Genomic DNA, 20,060 nt, shown 5'->3' with positions numbered 1-20,060 from the left:
TCCCCTGTTCCACCCCTATACCTGATTCTTCCCTCGTTTCCTTCCCCCCTCCACTCTCCCACCCAGGTACCTCCCTCCCTCTGCTTACTATGATTATGTTGTTACCCGTCTTAAGTGGTAATAAAGTATCCTTACTTGGGCCATCATTCCTGTTAAACTTCTTATGGTCTGTAGGTTGTATCATGGGTATTCTGTACTTTTTGGCTAATATACACTATATATGATACTCATATATCAGTGAGTACATGCCATGCATGTCCTTTTAAGTCTCAGTTGCCTCAGTCACTATTTTGGTCTGTGTCTAGGGTGGAGACACATCTTAATTATGTTAGTTAATATGAGAAGATTCAGCCTACTGAGGATAGGGTATTTCCATAGGCAGAATGTGCTGAATTGTATGAAGTTCAGAACTCAAGTCAGCAATAAGTGAGCAGGTGACTATGCATGACCGACCTCTCTCTCTCTCTCTCTCTCTCTCTCTCTCTCTCTCTCTCTCTCTCTCTCTCTCTCTCTCTCTCTCTGTGTGTGTGTGTGTGTGTGTGTGTGTGTGTGTGTGCATGTTTCTGTCTAACTACTCTTTTTTCATTAATAGTATACTAAAGAATCAGGTTTTATGAAGGAAAGAAGAAAATGAGGCAACAGAAGGGGAAATAATATATAGCAAAATATAAAATAACCCTGCTTACAAAAACAAAATATTACTAGCAAGAAAAAACAGAAGTAGACAAATTTCAAGCATATTTCTCAGGAATAAAGATATAATGTACAGCTATGACTTTAAGCAATAGCAACAAAATCGTCACTTCTGCATGAAGTAGAGTTTTGCCTAATAATCTTACAGTCTATAGGGGAAAAAAAACCAAATTCTACATATGTGAGAAATATTATCAAAAATGGGAGGTTTAGACTAACCTATTAAAGTTTATATATTTGAGTGTAAGAACTCAAGTTTATAAATGTCCACACAAATCTCCAATATTTGGTAGTAGTTTTCCCAATAGGTGTAGAATATACACATTTTTACTAGCTGTATAATGTTTCTACCATACTGGAATTTACATGCATGTTCTCTGTATGTAAATGGAAACAAAAATGAACACACAAAGACAATAGTGCCAGATGAGCTGAACATGAGGATAAGCACCAGAATGACAACTTTTGTATCCTTACTTCAAATTACTCAAAACAAATATTACATTTTCTCTAGGCACTTATTCTTAATCTGATATGCATTTAAAAACATTGTAAAATCTGCAAAAGTACAGATAAGTAATTTGGCTCCTATTGTTAAATTTAGTTCTATTCCACAAACTTATCATACAATCTGCACTGTTAACAAAGTCCAGGAGATTCAGAAAGCTGAGATTTCATTTTGTATTTATAGGAGACTTTACTGAGAAAGGATTGCTCAATCTCAAGTGTACCAAGAAATATTGGACAAAACATAGCCAAGTCTAGAAACTATGTTATAAGTAAAATAGAAAAATAAGAACCCTATATTTTTAGCTACAGATAAATGTATGCAAAGACGAAGCCCACCCCATACATTGGAGGGGTAAAGAAAAGGCCCTCTGTACCACAGAAGCACAAGATATTACTGAGCCTTTTGAATGAGACACGATTTTGTTGGGCCCTTGATATAATTAAGAACAATGTTGTAACTAGACTCTGGAATGCATTAAATGCTCAATTTCCCAGTCTAGCACAGTTGGGAGATGGTGGAATCTTTAAAACTTAATGGGGGCCTAATGTGAGAGTCTGCAGTTTGTGTGGTATGCCATAAAAATGACTGAAGCAAATCTGTCCCTTTGCTTACTTCGGTTTTGTTTTTATTCTGTTGCTATAAGGAGAGCAACTTTACTTCCCACACATATACATTATCCACTTTCCCATACTGTTTATAGTAAAAAACAAACAAACAAATAGCAGAGGTCAAGAGCAGCAACATCCAAACCCACAATAAAAGAAAAACCTTTGTTCCTTTTGCGTTGAATATAACCAGAGCTTATGAGGGTGATGAAAATCTATTGGTAAACTTGAAAGCTATGATAGTTGATGATTTCTAAGGTGAAGAATGAACTCTTTCTGCCATTAGAAATGATCAGGAACAGAATAAATAATCGTGATTATGGATGGCCCAAAATAAATGATTCAAAATATTTATGTTACATTTATGTGGTAACCTACATGTGAATGGTCTATTTCATCTTCAGTATTTTAATGTCACTAGTTGATGATTCCCAATCATACATGCATGATACAGGTGAATTATCATGTTCAAAACTATACCTTGAATTTCTTCTCATGTTCTCAGAGCTGCCAAACATTCCTTTATTTGTTTGTTTGTTTTGCAAATCCATACTCAGGACATTCTATGTTCCCTGTGGTATCTTTCTTTTAGGTCCTTTTACTCATGTCTTCTCTCTGCCTCACTCTAGTCTACTCTTCCATCTCCATCAAATAGACACTCAAAGACTTCAGTCTGAACCACAGACGTGTCGAGATAGGAAAATTTTACTCAACATAAAAAGAAGGAAAAGATGTAACTGGGATTCACCTATTCTCACTGACTCTTATCTTTTGGACATTTTGTCAAATAAAGACAATCTTGAACAAATTCCTAGTGCCATGTCTCAGTTTAGGGATCCTTATTGAAGGCCTTTTAGAGCAAAGAAACATGCCTTAGCTTTCTGAAAGCAACATAACCTTTCCCACTTCACAAAAATTACAGGTTGCTGCTAGTGCCCGAGAGATCTTTGTATCCATCAACCTATAATCTGGGACCTTACACTGTAATTTTCTTCTCTCCCTCAGTGAATTCATTTTTTATCTCAGCTCCTCAAACTTTCCCATTTGTTCCTATGTGTGGTATATCCTTCTTCACAAGTGGAATATTTAAACCCATTGGGAAAATGAAAAATGTTTATGTAGAAAAGTAAGAAAATGTCAGAAAGTACTTTAGTTTTGTCCTTCCAAGAACTGTCTTCTAAAGTTAACTGGGTGTTCCTAACACACTCAGTATACTGAAGGGGGTGCTGGAGAGTCCAGGAGACAGGTAAGTTTTCAGAATGCGGTTGTTATCATTTTTAAGCAGTATAAGTCAAACCTAAATTTTTAAGATGACTAATCCCTGGTCTTCTTTTAAAGCTGTCTTTTGACTCTTCTACAACTACCTTGTTATTCCACTGCCTGCACACAGAATTCCTTCCAAACTTCCAAGATCTAAGGTCCAAAGATAAATGGTACGTACTGCTCTTTCATACTTCATTGACCCAATCTATTCTGTGAAATCCAAACAATCTAAAAACCTGCATATGATGGCAGGCTTATCTGTCATTTGAAGTAACTCTAGGGTTTATTACTAACCATTTGGTAAGTCAAATACATACCATCTTGACCCACCTCTCATTCTTTCTACCTTAAAAGCTCATTTAAAAGCTAAGGCTCTCCGTGCAGAAATACACATTCTCTGACTGAAACTTGGAGCCAATTTAACTGCTTTAAGAAAGGAGGGGTTTCATCTACAAACTGAAGTGTATGAGTTGTTGTGGTTGTGGTGGTGCTGATGGTTGTAGTGATTGTTGTTGTTGTGGTGTTGGTGGTCATTGTAGTTGTTATGAGACAAGGTCACAAGTATCCTAGCTTGGTTAACTGCCCTATACAGCTATGAAAGGCTTTGAACACCTCATCCGCCTAGCTCTAACTGCTGAAAGAAAGAGTACCTACACTTAGGTACTACTATATACAGAGAATTTGGGACTTTGCTATGAGATTGTATATCCTAGATCCATCAGAAGTTATACCTGCAAGGTCTTATTACCGTGTTCACCCAAAAGTGAGTTTAACATGAATGACTTGTACTGGCTAGCTTTGTGTCAACTTGACACAGCTGGAGTTATCAAAGAGAAAGGAGCTTTATTTGGGGAAATGCCTCCACAAGATCCAGTTGTAGGGCATTTTCTCAATTAGTGATCAAGGTGGGAGGGTCCCTTGTGGGTGGTGCCATCTCTGGGCTGGTAGTCTTGGTTCTATAAGAGAGCAGGCTGAGCAAGCCAGGGGAGGCAAGCCAGTAAAGAATATCCCTCCATGGCCTCTGTATCAGCTCCTGCTTTCTGACCTGCTTGAGTTCCAGTCCTACATCCTTTGGTGATCAACAGCAGTATGGAAAAGTAAGCTGAATAAACCCTTTCCTCCCCAACTTGCTTCTTGGTCATGATGTTTGTGCAGGAATAGAAACCCTGACTAAGACATGACTCCAGTGAACAAACCAAATGACAGAGAAAAGCCTCATTCCTACAGGAAGAGCTACAGGGAACTTAGCGAAGCTATGAGTAGGAAAGGGGAAAATCCCTAGGGAAGAGCACACCCATCTCTTTTCCTTTTTCCAGGAATCCCTGAAAATATATACAAGTAACAGTATATGGACTCAACAGGTTATATTTAGAAATATGTGTATGCACACATATACATATGTATGCAAGAATAATAAATGAAAAGAGATGTCCACAGATTTGAAAAAGTGTGGTGCCTTGTATATGGGAGGGTGTGGAGAGAGGAACGGGAAGGGAGAAATACTGGAATTAATTACAATCTGTAGTCTAAAAAAACAACAATAAAGGCTAAGACACTACAATGTCAGTATACTGGAGATGGAGGTGGAAAAGTGCTCAGTTAGCAAGTATGGCATGTATAGTACCATGGATTCAACTGTAATTACCAAGTGCCACATAAACTGGGGGCAGTGAGGACTTGAGATTCATGTTCCTTGTTCATTTTGAAACTGGAGAAGCTGAAGTATTGTGGTATTATTCACCTCTGCCCCCATTCAGGCCTAATGTGCGATATATATGATCTCTCCTGGCTAGCATTTGCATGACAGTCTATTCTGCACATTTGTAAATAAAAGCCAGCAGAGGTAGAGAACATCTGTATATAGAGAAGTTTCTGTTCTTTCTTTTTAACTTGACGCGATACTTGTCAATCACTCTATATATGTGATAGCTTAAACATTTATTTTTAGACATGAGTTGTAATGTCACACCTCATAATGCTCCAAATTCTTCCTGCCATTATTGTTCTCTTCTGCCCTGCTCTCTTCCCACATGGGCCGTCTCTGCTCATTCATGCCCACAGCTAGCCTGCAGGGAAAGCATCTTTTTTGTAAGTTTCATCATGACCTGCAGACTTAATTTGTATATTTTTTAATGGGGAAAGAAAAAAATAGGCCTTCTAAGTTAGAAGTTTAAAAGCCTTCTCATTTGGCTTTTCTTAATTAAATGTATAATTCATGAGACACTTAGTTTAAAGCCATTGGATTCTTAAATATTCTCTCTACCTTCTATGACATTTATCTGTTATTAATAGTGCCAATGTATTCTTATTGTGATGATTCAGCAGTAACATTAGTACAGAATGATAATTGGTCCTTTCTGGAGCATTCTTGTAGTTTTTCATGGAAACCATGCTCTACACTTCTATTATTATTAAAAATAGCAGATTTGCAGTAAGCAGTTGAAAAGCATGTGCTGCTCTCTCAAGCACGCAAACAGCCCTTATTTCCCCAGAGGACAATTGTAGTTTTGACATATTTAACAGACTTATACACAGTAGTGTAATATTTAAAATATGAAGATGAAATATAAATGCTAATACAGCCATTACATGGAGTATAAGTTTTATTAGATCTTTGGAGAAAGAGACCAAAGGAGTAAACATTTACCCTCCTACTCCTAAAAGTTCATAGGGCTGCAGAACAGATATAACAATTGAATTAATGTTTCTTGAAGTGAATATTCATATATATATGAATATATATAATATGAATATATATATGAATATATATATATATATATATATATATAATATGAAACATAGTACTCATACTTAATCGATAATCTCCCTTTACCCCTTCCTTTTGGTATTCCAGAATGAGTACACTTTATTATAATACTTCAAACCTAGCATAGTCCTTTAGGATTTAAGTTGAGGAACTCATTGTTTGATCATCTATGGGTACACTAGCTCAACCGCAAAGATCTACTCCAAGAATATTAATTCCTTTACTATCTTGAATTCTTCGATGTTATGTGGAGCAAAGTTATGCTATAATACTGAAAATGTCCTTACATGTTTGTTATCTGTCCCTATTTGAGCACCTATGGGGTCTCCAAATGCTGCTCAGGAACCAGAATTTTATTAGATCTCTTTTGATTTACACACCTATTCTCTGAAACTATGGAAAGGGCATTCTTAGGGATTGCAAGCAATCTAATAAAGGCCCCTTGAGTACCCATTATGGCTAAGTTCCAGATATTCCTAGGATGTATTTTAAACTGCAAACTCTACCTAGAGAAGAAGTGAAAACACAGTTTGTTCTGGAACCACCTCTGGGAAAATCTCTAAATTAAAGAAACATAGAGAAGTTTAGGTATATAAATGTATAAGGATTATACAGGTTTTATATTGTCTTAATACATATTCTCCATGGAAGTACACAGAGAGGGAGTTATATACTCCGTTGTCAGCCAAGGATGGTTTATGACATTTAAAAGCAATCTGTCAAGATCCGAGTACATTCTCATTTATATACAATGACAAGATGATGGTATGTTTGTTGTCTGTGGGGTATCTAGTAGTCAAAATGATACAGAATGCTTGAAAAGTAAACTATACAATTGTAGTTTTTGTTCTCTTCACTGTGGGCATGTATCTTTGTGCATGGAAAACTGCAGCTTGTGGTCTAGTACAGGGGGTAGAGTATATACAGGCTATGGAGGACATGAGCTAAGGCTCCTCCTATACTGCTTTTGAGAAAGCAGCTGTGGAGGTTAAGGCTTTCTGGGTACAGTGAGTTTATGGAGGAATATCTCCAACTCTTTATTAACCTCTGACTTAGCTTCTGTAGGAAACCTCGATAAATTAATTGCTTCCCTGGAATGCACTTCAGTGAAATAGTGCTTGGGTTTGCCCTTGTGCCCTAGGGAAAATGGCGAGATACTGCTTTATGTCTCCCTCTGGGAAAGAATTTTACTAACCATGAGACTTAACTAATTGAACATTGGTCAGTTATAAGGAGTGGGAAACCCATATGCTTCCTGGTTGAAACACTATTCATGAATTTTTATCAACACAATTTGCTGTTCATATGCTTTTTTATACTTTTTGTAATACTAAATTCATCCTCTGAGCTAGAATGGGCCATTCATCTAAGTCATGTAGAAGTATAAACACATTCATAGTTTCATAATCATCCTTGACTCCCAGATATACAATCTTGACCAAATTAACAACTTTATAATGATTACTGAAGTTACAAGAGTGAGATATATTCCCTGAAAATGTAAATGAATTGAAACATAAAATTGGTTTTATGCAGTGCCAAATGCATAGTTGCTTGGTTATTCTTTGTTATCTTGACATAAGCTGGAATCATTCTAAGAAAAAGAACTTTAATTGAGAAAATGTCACCCACCAGATTGGCCTTTGGGCAACTATGTAAGCTATATTCTTGGTTAATTATTGATATGAGAGCTCCTAGCCCACTGTGTGCTATGCTACCCTTAGGCAGGTGGTTCTGGATGCTATATTCCTAATTGAGTAAGCTATAAGGAAGGAGCTAGTAAGCCTCATCTCTCCATGGCCTCTAGTTCAGTTTCTGCCTTGAGTTCCTACCTTGTCTTTCTGCAGTGGACTATGTCCAGGAATACGTAAAATAAATAAGCCCTTTTCTCCTCAAGTTACTTTTGGTCATGGTGTTTTAACACAGTTATAGAAATCCTAAAAACTATGACAATAAAGGTACTCAGCATCTCACCCATTCATACGATAGGAAATGCTATATATGCGTGGCTGTTCTAGATTTTAATCAAATTATATTTCTTAGGCATTTACTCCAGCTTCTTAGTCCAATGTCTCACCATGTTACATGAGAGGTTGCATGGGAATGAGGGACAAAGGGACAAAGGGACAGAGGGGCATAAGGACAGAGCAGAACTCCTGTATAGCAGAGCAGAAAGGGGTCTGGGAAATTTGCTACCATTGAACTGCAGGTCAGTGGGCTTTTTTATGGTTTATAGATGATATTTAGGAGAAAACAAAAAGCAAACCACAAGACAAAACAACAACAATTAAAAAAGTAACTAAAACTTTTTGCTTTGTCATTCCAGGTCTGCAGAAAGGACATTCTGTGAACTGCTATTTTAAAATCTGTACCCTACCTGAACAATTACTATATTCTGTTCTCACCATTATTTCTTTGACCTGTGACAGTAAATATATACTAAGCTAAGCAGTGTTTTATAAATAGTACGGCTGATGCAGTATGAACTCAGAGTTGTGAATGAATGGACAAGACTTTCACCAGAATAAGCCAGATAAAGTACCCACATGGAGAAAGGGAAATTGGCACAACTTTCCACGCCTAGCCAAGAAGGTATTAACAGTTGGTAGCTGCTGGGAAAGTGAAAACTAGTTTTCTTCAAGAGAATGACATTGGGTATATAAACAGTGCTTTAATATAGGCCATACATTCAGGAGTATTTGGCTAAATGACTTCTCATGTGTGAATGTGTGTGTGTGTGTGTGTGTGTGTGTGTGTGTGTGTGTGTGTGCTTTCATTATTTTGATATTTTTGATTTTTTTTATATAGAAAGAACATGACTTTGGTGAGTAGAGAGATGGAAGTGTATAGTGTAAGAAATTTTCAAAAAAAAAAAAAAATACCATAAACCTAAATTAAAATCCCAATCATCTTCATCTCTTTTTATCTCCTTGTTCTCCCTTTTGTTTTTCCATATCACTAATTAGTAACATCCAATTTCAAGTTGCTGATGCCAAGGACACAGAACCAATGTTTATTTTCAATTTTCGCATCTAATCTTCATCCAAATTTTAAGGAAATATTTTAATTATACTTTCTACACATAGCCTGAAGATGGTGAGTTATGCTCTATTGACAGCTATCCATGGGTCTAAGTGCATCATCTCTCACCTCAATATTGTAGTTACTGTTCAAGATGATACTCTTCGTGACTGGGAAATAATAAAAATAGAAGTCACAGGAAGTGGGTCTCCCTCTTGTTCAGTTTGATTTAGTATATTCTGATCTTATTCAGAAAATGAAACAGAATTAAATTAAAGGCCTTAAAATATATTAAAGTAGGATTCTGCAATTTCATTGATACTCCTATTAATGTTTTGTTATGTCCACACTGATGTTTCTCTTGTTCCTCTAATGTTCCAGATATGGTGTCAGCACATGTACTATATACGTATACATATACGTATACATATACATACATAGACACACACACACACATATGCCTAAATTATCTTTACACAAAATGCTTCTCTCATATCTTAATTTTTCTTCCCAGATATCCAAGCAGTAATTCTTTACCTAAAGGCAAGTATTAGTGATATTTAATATTCCCTTTCCTCCACTGTAGATTTTCCTACTTCTTAATAGCTGTTATGATTCTTATTAACTTTTCATATGATTTGTAAAGTAAAAGACTGTCGTTTTCTCCACTGTTCCCTAAGAATACAGAAAAATCAAGGGCAATTATTAAGTTTACAAAAATATTTATGAAGTGATTATGAAATATGCATGCTCAATAATGATGTGGGATTATGATTATTATGTCAACATCACATCTGTCTTTTGCATATTCAAGGAGCTTCAGGATTAATTGATTAATTAGCTGGCTAATTGATTAATTGACTTGGATTTTGAGACATACAGTCATTATGGATCATAGGCTGGTCTTAAAGTCACTATGAAATAAGATGTCATCAGCTCATGATAGTATCTTTATTGTATGTTTAGTTTTGGGTTTACAGGCATGCTTACCAAGCTTGCCATGAGTGATGCTATGTGTTGCGATGATTTCCTACCTAATAAGAGGTCATTTTATGTGCTCCAGAAAGAGAAGACCCACTGACTAAGAGGAAAGTAATATGCAAATTTTCTCAGTATAATTTTCTGCTCTCACTTTTTTTAAACAACACAATTTTGAGCCTTTCCTTAGAGTGAATTTTCACTTAACTTAAACTGTCAACATCTTTATGATGTGAATTCAAACACTGGGCTCACAAAACAGTACTATCTTCCACGGGCACAGTTGATCTGAACCACTGGCACATAGTGAATGGTTCTATCTGACTAAAAGTTGTACCTGTAAAAATTAAATGATAGTTCCTTTAACACAAATAAAAATTCACAATATTTATGAGGGAAGGATTGAGAATATCTTACCCTCAAAGTTAAGGGGAAGATTTCCTTTGGCTCTGGTGAAAACTATTATCTGTTTGAAAAGATGATTTTTTATTATTTAAAACATGAGTTATTTCTCTATTGTCATTTTACAATAAAGTTTCATATGATGAATATATAGAAATAAACTTATAGGTACATCATTATCTTTTAATTTACACACACACACACACACACACACACATATATATATATATATATGGATGTGTATGGATATATGTCATCCTTTTATGATCAACTTGGGGCTTTGTCTTAGAGGGTTTTCTTGAGGCTCTGAAAATTTGAGAGTATTATACATTAAAGCATTGAGGATGACTTATGAAAGCTTTTGTTTCAAATGTCTTATGCCCTCAATCAAAGCTATCCCTGGGGGTAAAACTTTTTGATAGAAGGATTGTAATCTGTCTAGCTCATATGTCTATATAGAGGGTCATGACTTTGGCAATCTTCAGAAATGTATTAGAAAAAATTGTTTGCCCAAGTACCAAACTGCAATCCAAAGAATCATTGCAATGTAGTGATTGTGTGTGTGTGTGTGTGTGTGTGTGTGTGTGTGTGTGTGTGTGTGTGATTTTTTTCTATTTCAGTATTGTTAAACCCATAGAACAGTAGTGAGCTCTCATTGTGTCTTGCAGATGGGATCCAGGTCTGGAAAAATTGGCAGTACTCTTACAATCTGGTCCAATAACTCAGAGTACTTAGAATTATATGAACAAAGGAAGAATATAACCATCATGAAACTCATAATCATATTTTTATAGTTTCAATATTAAATGCTGCCCCACCAAGGTCCATCCAGTTAAAATCATAGATAATATAATGGTGGAAAGTGAAATAGTGGATCTTTTAATAATAGAGCTTAGTGGAAGGTCTCAAGGTTACAGGAATTATGGCCTCAAAGAGGACAACATGAGCCTATATTCTTCCTTTTTTATACTGGCCATGAAAGAGCAATTTAACTATGCTACATGGTTCCCTCTATTATCATCTGGCAATGGATACCAATTTAAAAGCTAAGACACCAAACAAGCTTTTTATCTTTAATTATTGATTATGAGATTTTATATATATATATATATATATATATATATATATATATATTTCAGAGAAAAGAAACTTACTGGTACAGATAACATAGTTTTAAATGAGACAGTACATAAAAATCATATCTGACTTTATTAAAATATTATGTAATGAAGTCGTAACTTATATCATGATTGCTTTCAATATAAGTACATGGATTGCTTTTTTATTTCATGGGTCCATTCTGTAATAGAATAACTTCAGCCTCCCTAAAGTCCTTCTCTGTTCTCTGTCCTCTGTTCACCATTTGTCCTCCATCCCCCACTCTCCTTCCTCCCAGAGGGATAGCCTGTCTATACTTTTGGTTAAGGTTAAATGTTGGTAGAGGTTTTTATAATTTATCAATGATAGAAATAAGCTTTATTTTATTCACTCAAAAAGAGAAAGACAAATAATTTCTTAATCATATCTGTTCAGCTGGAAGAATATGATACTTTATGGTCTACTGATGTTATGTTATCATGTTATGTTAGATTATATTTTTATATCAAATTAACTTTTTATGTTATGTTATATTTTGTTGTAATGTTATTACAACTAAAGGAAGTTAAAGGAAGAAAATCTCTCTCACTGGGATTCCTAAACCCTGTCTACTCCCTTCTCATACCATCTCAAAGACAAATCAAAGTACTAAACCACTGTCTTAGAGTTTTACTGCTGTGAACAGTAAAACTTATTAAGCCAAGTCTTAATAAGAACAACATTTTATTGGGGTTGTTTTACAGGTTCAGAAGTTCAGTCCATTATCTTCAAGGTAGAAGCATGGTAGCATCTAGGCAGGCACAGTGTAGGAAAGAACTGAGAGCTCTACATCTTCATCAGAATACTGACTTCCAGGTAGCTAGGATGAGGGTCTTAAAGCCAAACCCACAGTGACATAAGGCCACACCTACTCCAACAGGACCACTTCTTCTAATAGTGCCACTCCGTGGGCCGATCATACACAAACCATCATATCCACCAAAGTTCATATTATGGAACCAAGTAATTTATTTTACATACTTACAGAGTGTGGGTGAGGGTTTTTGCAAAGAGTAGTAGTGACATCAAAATTACATTGGAATATCTTTTCCCAGGGTAGATGATGTTTTCTGCATAGTCATGTAGATGGATCCTCTTTCCATTAGCCCACTCAGAATATGAAATATATCTCTTTGCATAAAATCCCAGCCCAGGCCATGTGCAATGAAGGCAATGTTGCATGCAAATGTTTGGGAGTGGTAGATGGAATCTCAGATGAAAGTTCAGTGACCATCTAAACCCCTTCTTTTATGAGATAATGTCAATAGTCCAGCCATGATGATCTGTGGCAGGCAGGCAGGCAGAGGTTATCTAATGAAAATCCCAGCTGTTCTGCTTCGATGGATATGCACTAGAATACTTAGTTTGTTACGGTGCCGTGTTATTAGTGCACATTTACATGGAAAATCTACAAACTTTTTTCATTTCTTCCTTGTACATTCACAAACTGTCTTCGGCAGACAGACATATAGAACTCAAATATGTCATTTTGTCTTGTGTTCATAGAATGTTTCTTCATAAAACCCACTGAAGTTTATTTCACAGACTTCTATTGTTAAGTGATGTTTTGAATATATTTATGTGAACATACTAGATGAACAATCTAACTTATTATTATGACTTCTTCCTTAATGCAGAACTACTCTCTGCATTCACTGTGCTATCTGTGTGCCACCAGAAAGGCACAAAACTACATAATATGCAACTTGTTTTAAAATGCACTGGTTTTTATGACCTAATGTCAATATGAAGTCTATAGTTGCTTTTTAAGAGAGGTAATATTGCTATCACATAAGAATTAGAAATAATTTAGCTCACAAAAAATCAACAGACTCTCACATACATCAAATAAATAAGAGATTTTTATAACACGTAATAAATTAGATATTAATGCATCACAGCTCAGCCTAATTGATGAACCTATAGCTAATGTCAAGATTAGTGAGAAATAATGAAACCTTCTCTCCTCTAGAGCCATTAACATGATGAAGATAGCCACCACTGTTATCCAGTATAGTATGGAATGGCAGCCATGGCAATCAGGCAGGAGAATTAAATAAAACTTGAAGGAAACAAGTAAGGTTGATTTCAATTTATTTCTCTTTGAAGATCATATGATTCTATACTTAGAAAACCCCAGGGATTGCATAAAAAGACTTCTAGCACCAATAAACAAATCTGGCAAAGTAGCAAAAGACAACACACAAAAATCAATAGCGTTCTTATAAAAAAAGAAACAGATAAAACTTTTCCATTGGGGAAAATCTTAAACAAATGAACATCTGACACTTGGGAATCAAGCGACTTAAGGGAATAAAGAGCTCTGAATTAAAATATGACAGTGGAGAGAGAGATACATACAGCAGAAGATATAAAAAGATACAAAGACCAAAGAACATTATTCCTTCATACCTGTCCTCAAAAAGATGGAGTCACTGTTGGTGAGTGCTAAACCTATTCAGGAGGAAACTTTTATGACACACACACATTTTTATGAAAAGGTATCTATGGAATCATGCAGATGGTTCTCTATGAAGAAAAGGCAAATTTGTCTTCATTCTCATCCAAAAGCCTTGGTCCTTACAAAGTTCTTCCTTTAATGTATGTTGTGACGTCCACTGACTTAGTTTCACAGGACTTAGGACATGACAGTGACAGCATTTTGCTTTTAAAAAAATTAACAAATCCTTTCTCATTTGGAGTTGGGAAAGAGAACATCTGTCTTTCTAAGCTTCTGTTTTGAGTTTCTTTCATTGCACACAAATAACCAGTTAACTTACAGCTGTTTTACGTTTCTATCACCTATGATTAAACCAAGTTGGAACAGGTTTTTAATATCAGAAATCTTTGAGTGTGATCAGAATCTGGTGCTTTCCTGTTTTTGAGTCTCAGATGATCGCACTAAAGCAGAATTTTCCATAAACTTAAAAGCAAATAGACACTGCCAAAAAGCCTAAGTAAGCTAGGTTTGTACACTTCGCAGGAATATAGCTTTATGCTGAGACAGCATTGTGTGAATGGTAAATCTTCTCTAACACTTCATTTGAACATATTTGTTAGTAGAGAGGAAAAATATACTGTTAACTTCTAGTTAGGTTCTTTTTCTTTTGTGCTAGCATACCAAAAAGGTTATATAAAATTAAAAAATTAAATGTTTTAAAGATTTAGAAATAAGTTGCAGTTTTACACTAGGAATACGTTTGCCTTTTGACTTAAAATTATCTGTCTTATTTCTTTTCATAACTCTCCAATTTTGTAATGGGGTTAATATGAATATGTTATAGTTGCTCATGTGCTGAGAATCTGGAAACTAGAATGCTTGCTTCTCTTTTCCAATGAATAAGACCAAGAAGAGTGTTGGAGTTTACCTCTATATACAAATCAAAATTAAAAAATTAAGAAAATTAACTTTCAAGCCAGGCATATTGGCACACGCATTTATTCCCAGCACTCAGGAGGCAGAGGCAGGTGGATTTCTGAGTTTGAGGCCAGCCTGGTCTACAGAGTGAGTTCTAGGACAGCCAGGACTACACAGAGAAACCCTGTCTTGAAACTCTAACCCCCCCCCAAAAAAAAAGTAAAAGAAAAAAAGAAAAAAAATTAGCTTTCAATTTTAATAAGGTAATAGCCATTATAAAACTCAAATTCGTTTAGATATCTATCATTGTTTATAACTTATGACTAATTCTACACTGAGGATGTTGAGGCTCAAAGAGACTTATCTGCCTTCTACATTGCCATGATTGGCAGATCTTAGCCTCCCACCATGCTATTAGTTTTATACAAAGGTCTAACACCAACACTATTTACAGCTCTCAGGTTCAACTGCTTATGGACATATTTGCTCCATAGTTAAATGAAAACTAATTTTAAATAAAAACATTGGGATGCAGAACTTTCTATATGGTTGATGAATTTCTCAGGGATTTGATAGTTCCTCTGAGTGTATGGTGGAATGTGAATGATTATGAGACCCTCTGTACCTCCATCTTCTGATGGAGTCTAATGGAATGACAGACACAAACTACCCATAACCTACCTCCAAAATGTGGTGGTGGGCCACAGAGTAGTACCACTCCTTGACCTTCTCGGACAGATACTGTGCTTCTGGTTTTGGTTTCAAAGTCTTCAATATCTTGGAAAACAAATAAAATAGGTTCAGCATTCCTTGTTTTCAGAAGTAATTCAGAAGAATCTGAATATCCTAAGAACTTGGGATTGTTAGGAGTAACAGCTACTCATATTTAGCTTACCAGATAAATGACTAATTTACCTTCAGTGATGATTCATTCACAAAATCTTACATTTCTTTCTAACTTACTTTTTAATATGATTGAGTAGCATCTGTGATAAACATGTTTAAGACTACTCACTAACTACTTCCTTATACTCTCTCAGTTTGTAACTCAGCAGATTGTACTCTAAGCCTAGTACATATTTTGTATGTCCAGATGTACTTTGTTTAGGACAATATGCAGCCCATGTGCTTAAGTCTCAGTCTAATGTCTTAGCTGCCACTTGATGGTTAGACAATTTCTCCAGTTTAGGTTAGATTGGCACAGAGAGCAAGTTGCTGTGGACAGAACCAGTGAGACAAAGTTCATTCTCTATCTTCTTTATACCCCTTCACAAAGTTTATTCTTGACATGTTGTGATTTCCTACATCAAGGAACCCTAGAAAATTCAGAGATAGATGAAATCATCATAAGCCATCTTGTTAAGTTATAAATCTTTCAGTATTCCTAGAAAAAAGTCAGTTAGCCTCCAGGAATGAGCAAATGTTTAATCCCCTCTGAATGTCAATGTCTTCTTTGGTATAATTGATTGATTGATTGATTGATTGATTGATTGAATGATTCAGTGGATGGATTAGCTTATAAAGGGCAGGAATGGTGTTTAAGCACAAAAGGTATATTTGTGAGAATAACAGAGAATTGCAAAGGCCTGATTCACTGGGTATTTAATGGGAAAATCAGAAGAGTTGTAGGGAAAAAAAAAGTACATTGCTAACAAAACGTGACCACCATTTTGAAGCAGAGTCCACCATTTGTGAAGATTTGTGCTCCCTTCTTTTGTAGTGGCAGGGTTGCAATCAAATGTATTTCTTCTACTAGATAATACATCTTCATATTTCTTTGTAGAATATATACTAAACAAAAACAAACGTGTTTAAAAGAGCATCTGTACAAATATTCATGGTTCCTTTACACTCAACTTAACTACCTCTTAATGTGTCAACAAAATGGAAGCCACAGCATTCAGAAGCTACATTTTAGACATGAAAGTTGAGTGAAAAGGAACCATAACTATGTTTTAAGAGCCTACTGATGAAGACACCCCTCATGTTGGTAACAGAACACAGAGAAGTCAACCTTGAACTGACTAGGAAACTCTTCTCCTTCCAAAGTGCCTTGTGTGGCCAGAAGGTACTTTGAGGACAGCTAAAGGACAAAAGACGCCAGTGGTCTTATGTAGCACTAGACATTTTGTGCCACAATATTGAACACCCAGGCAAAATGTACATTTTGCTACAGTAATGAAATGTTAATTTTGGAATAACTAATTGTTCCGTTAAATATGAGATGTATTCAACAGGGAGGATTTCATGCCAGGTACTATAACCCTGGTCAAAATTCATGACTGAGGATACCATAGGTCTTAAGGGAGAAACATATTGTTTTGTTTTACTAAGTAGTTATGCTATCAAACTGCCTTCTAAATACTTATTTTTACCATAGAATTGTGCTTCTCTCAACTTAGTTCAAAGAAGTTTCTTTGCTAATAGGTAGTATGGTTAATGCAAAAATCCTTGCAAAGAGTAGGAATGAAGTTTAAGCACAGAAGGTCTATTTGTAAGGATAACAGAGAATCACAAAGGCCTGACTCACTGTCTGTAATTCTGCTAACTATCTAATAGGGAACCAGAAGACCTGTAGAAAAAACAAAGTACACTGCTAACAAAACGTGACCACCACTTTGAATAAATATATATATATATATATATATATATATATATATATATATATATATATATTCAAGGGTATATATAACTTTAAACTGATTTGTAGCTGGTACTATATCAACCTTTCCATGCAAAGCTTAGGGAACATTGTGGAAAAGTGGTGGAAACTAGTCTGGACTTGGAGATTTCTCGAAAAAACAGTGCTGTTATGCATCAAATCACAGCACTACGCTTACCCACACAAGATCAACATGGTCAAAATTCCAGCATGGATTGGGGAGCTACTGTTATTCAGTGCAGATGAGGTTGGGAAAAATCACTATACTTTAAGGATTGGCTATTGGTAGTTGGCTCATGACCCAGTGGATAACCACATACACATATACTTATGCAGAGTGCCAACTGAATTCTATCCATTATTGATAACAAAGTAATAAACTAAATTGAAGCTGACCAAGAGATGGGTTGGGGGTTGTAGGAGGAGGTGAATGGTGGTGGTGATGGATGGATATGATCAGTTTATGTTGTATAAATGCATGGTACATTAAAAATGAGTTTAATTACTTTTAAAAGCTGGGTATATGACTCAGAAGCACAAGTAAATTTCTATTGTACTGGAGGCATATTTGCAGTAATCCCTTTATTATTGTATTTAAACCTTTTAGTCTTAGGCACCCTTTAAAGGAAATGAAGAAAATACACATCTAATAGATATTATGATGACTTACATTTGGATTATGGGAAAAGGGAGGACAATGCTTTCATAAAAATGTAAATGGTGGCTGGGCGTGGTGGCGCACGCCTTTAATCACAGCACTCGGGAGGCAGAGCAGGCAGATTTCTGAGTTGGAGGCCAGCCTGGTTTACAGAGTGAGTTCCAGCACAGCCAGGGCTATACAGAGAAACCCTGTCTCAAAAAAACACATAAATAAATAAATAAATAAATAAATGTCACCAAAATTCTAAATGCACAGATTTTATGGTGCAGAGAAACCAATGCTGTAAATAGATTTAGGGTTCTGAAATTTGTATATGTATGGGCTATTCTAAGATTGAAAGAAAATACTTGATTTTGATTTAAGGTAATAATCATTATAAAAATTGCACCTACTTCTGTTACTTAGAAAGAAGCTATGAATGCAGAAAAGATCGATTTGGAGAATGCTTAAAATGATACTGGATGGTGGTGCGCACTTTTTATTTGATAGGCAAAGAGACCATGGAAGAGGAATCACAAGATAGAATTGGCTACAAAACATCCTTGTCTAAATTAAAAATGTATATCTTAATGTCAAAGTTAAAAATAGAAGAAAGCTGTATTTCTGAATATAGCTATACCACTACTGAATTACAAAAGAAACAATATAAAACCTACATATTAGCAGCCCATTAAACTGTTATAAAGTATCTTAAAATGATTATTTTTTAAATTGTTTATAGCATAAGAGTAATTGAGGTGTGTCAATTCCTCTATGAACATTTTATAAACATAGCATATATGACATGAGAGTAATTTTTAAGGTTTTAAACACCTTACCATAATGTGATTTGAAAAGTTATGTTTGTTGGACAAATAAGAGAATATAGTAGAGACATAAATTCTATTAAGCACTTCATCCCTGGTGTCGGGGAAGCTACAACCCAGATGTGTAAGAAGAGGATTTGCCAGTAAATAAACTATTTCAAGCCATGGGAACAGATATCACACACTCCAATTTTTGAGATGATCAATTTAGCAAATATGTCTCTAGATTCAATTACTGAAAATATGTACTCTTCAGAGGCGGAGAGACAATAAGAGAGGAGGAAGGGTGAGAGAAAAATAAAGGAACAAGTAAAAATACAGATCATAGCAATTCACTTGTAGAAAAAGATTATACAGGAGTTGATGATCATATGTGACTTTGGCAAGAGAACTCATTGGCATTTTGAGACAAAATCACGTAGATGAGGGCTTGTAGCTCAAAGGTGTACAAACAAACTTTTAAGAGTAGACTGACAACAGGAGGGGAGATTTAGGAAGAACATGAAAGGGTTTAGAAGACTATACTGATTAATTGCTTGTTAAACTAGGAGAATAATTTTTAGAGAACATGTGGAGGGACCATCCTCTGTAAAAAAGTAGAATCAGGAGAACTAATCTTGTGCTGTGGATATAATATGGTCTGCAGGGTATTTGCTGATTAGAATAAAGAGCTTTAGCTAGTGGCCCCAAATCTCCTGATAAAACTGAAAAGATTTTTGTATTTGCTAGGTCATTTGAGAGGACAGGGATTTTAAGAAACATATCTACACAGTGTTTTCACTGCCAAATTGAATAAAACTAAAAACATAAGGAATATAGAATATGTCTGAAGTGGCATCAGAAGGGAAGAGAGAGAAGATCATTGTATTTCTATCAACACTATGCCCACATACATTCATCTACAAACACAACTTGAACAAAACATTTGGCTTCCAGATACATTTGTACAGGTAGATATCTCTGTTTAAAGCATCCGTAGTTTACCGTTGTTTGTTTGTTTGTTTGTTTGTTTTTTACTAGACTAGTTTCTAAATAAATATGCTTTGCTTTTCAAGATGTAAAATACTGGATTCAGAAAAAGAGATGCATGAAGTACTATATGTATATTTAGCAATGCATCTATCTGTTCTTGACTTTTTTTCCCCTTGAGTATGATTGTGTGCATGGCATGTATGTTTGTGCAAGTGGGCAAGCAT

The 20,060-nt window shown here is 35.4% G+C and overlaps 1 protein-coding gene across 2 annotated transcripts in view; it reads right to left on the bottom strand.

Moving 5' to 3' along the window:
• LOC110315735 (contactin-6) overlaps positions 1-20,060 on the bottom strand; it is a 334,773-nt gene that overhangs the window by 135,040 nt on the left and 179,673 nt on the right. For both annotated transcript variants that reach the window (XM_021189718.2, XM_029534884.1), the window contains one exon: positions 15,417-15,512. In XM_021189718.2, coding sequence (XP_021045377.1) covers positions 15,417-15,512 — 96 coding nt within the window. The remainder of the gene's footprint in view (positions 1-15,416; positions 15,513-20,060) is intronic.

The sequence above is a fragment of the Mus pahari genome, chromosome 2 (assembly GCF_900095145.1).
Source record: "Mus pahari chromosome 2, PAHARI_EIJ_v1.1, whole genome shotgun sequence".
Lineage (NCBI taxonomy): Eukaryota > Metazoa > Chordata > Mammalia > Rodentia > Muridae > Mus > Mus pahari.
This window is presented reverse-complemented; position numbering and strand designations above follow the sequence as displayed.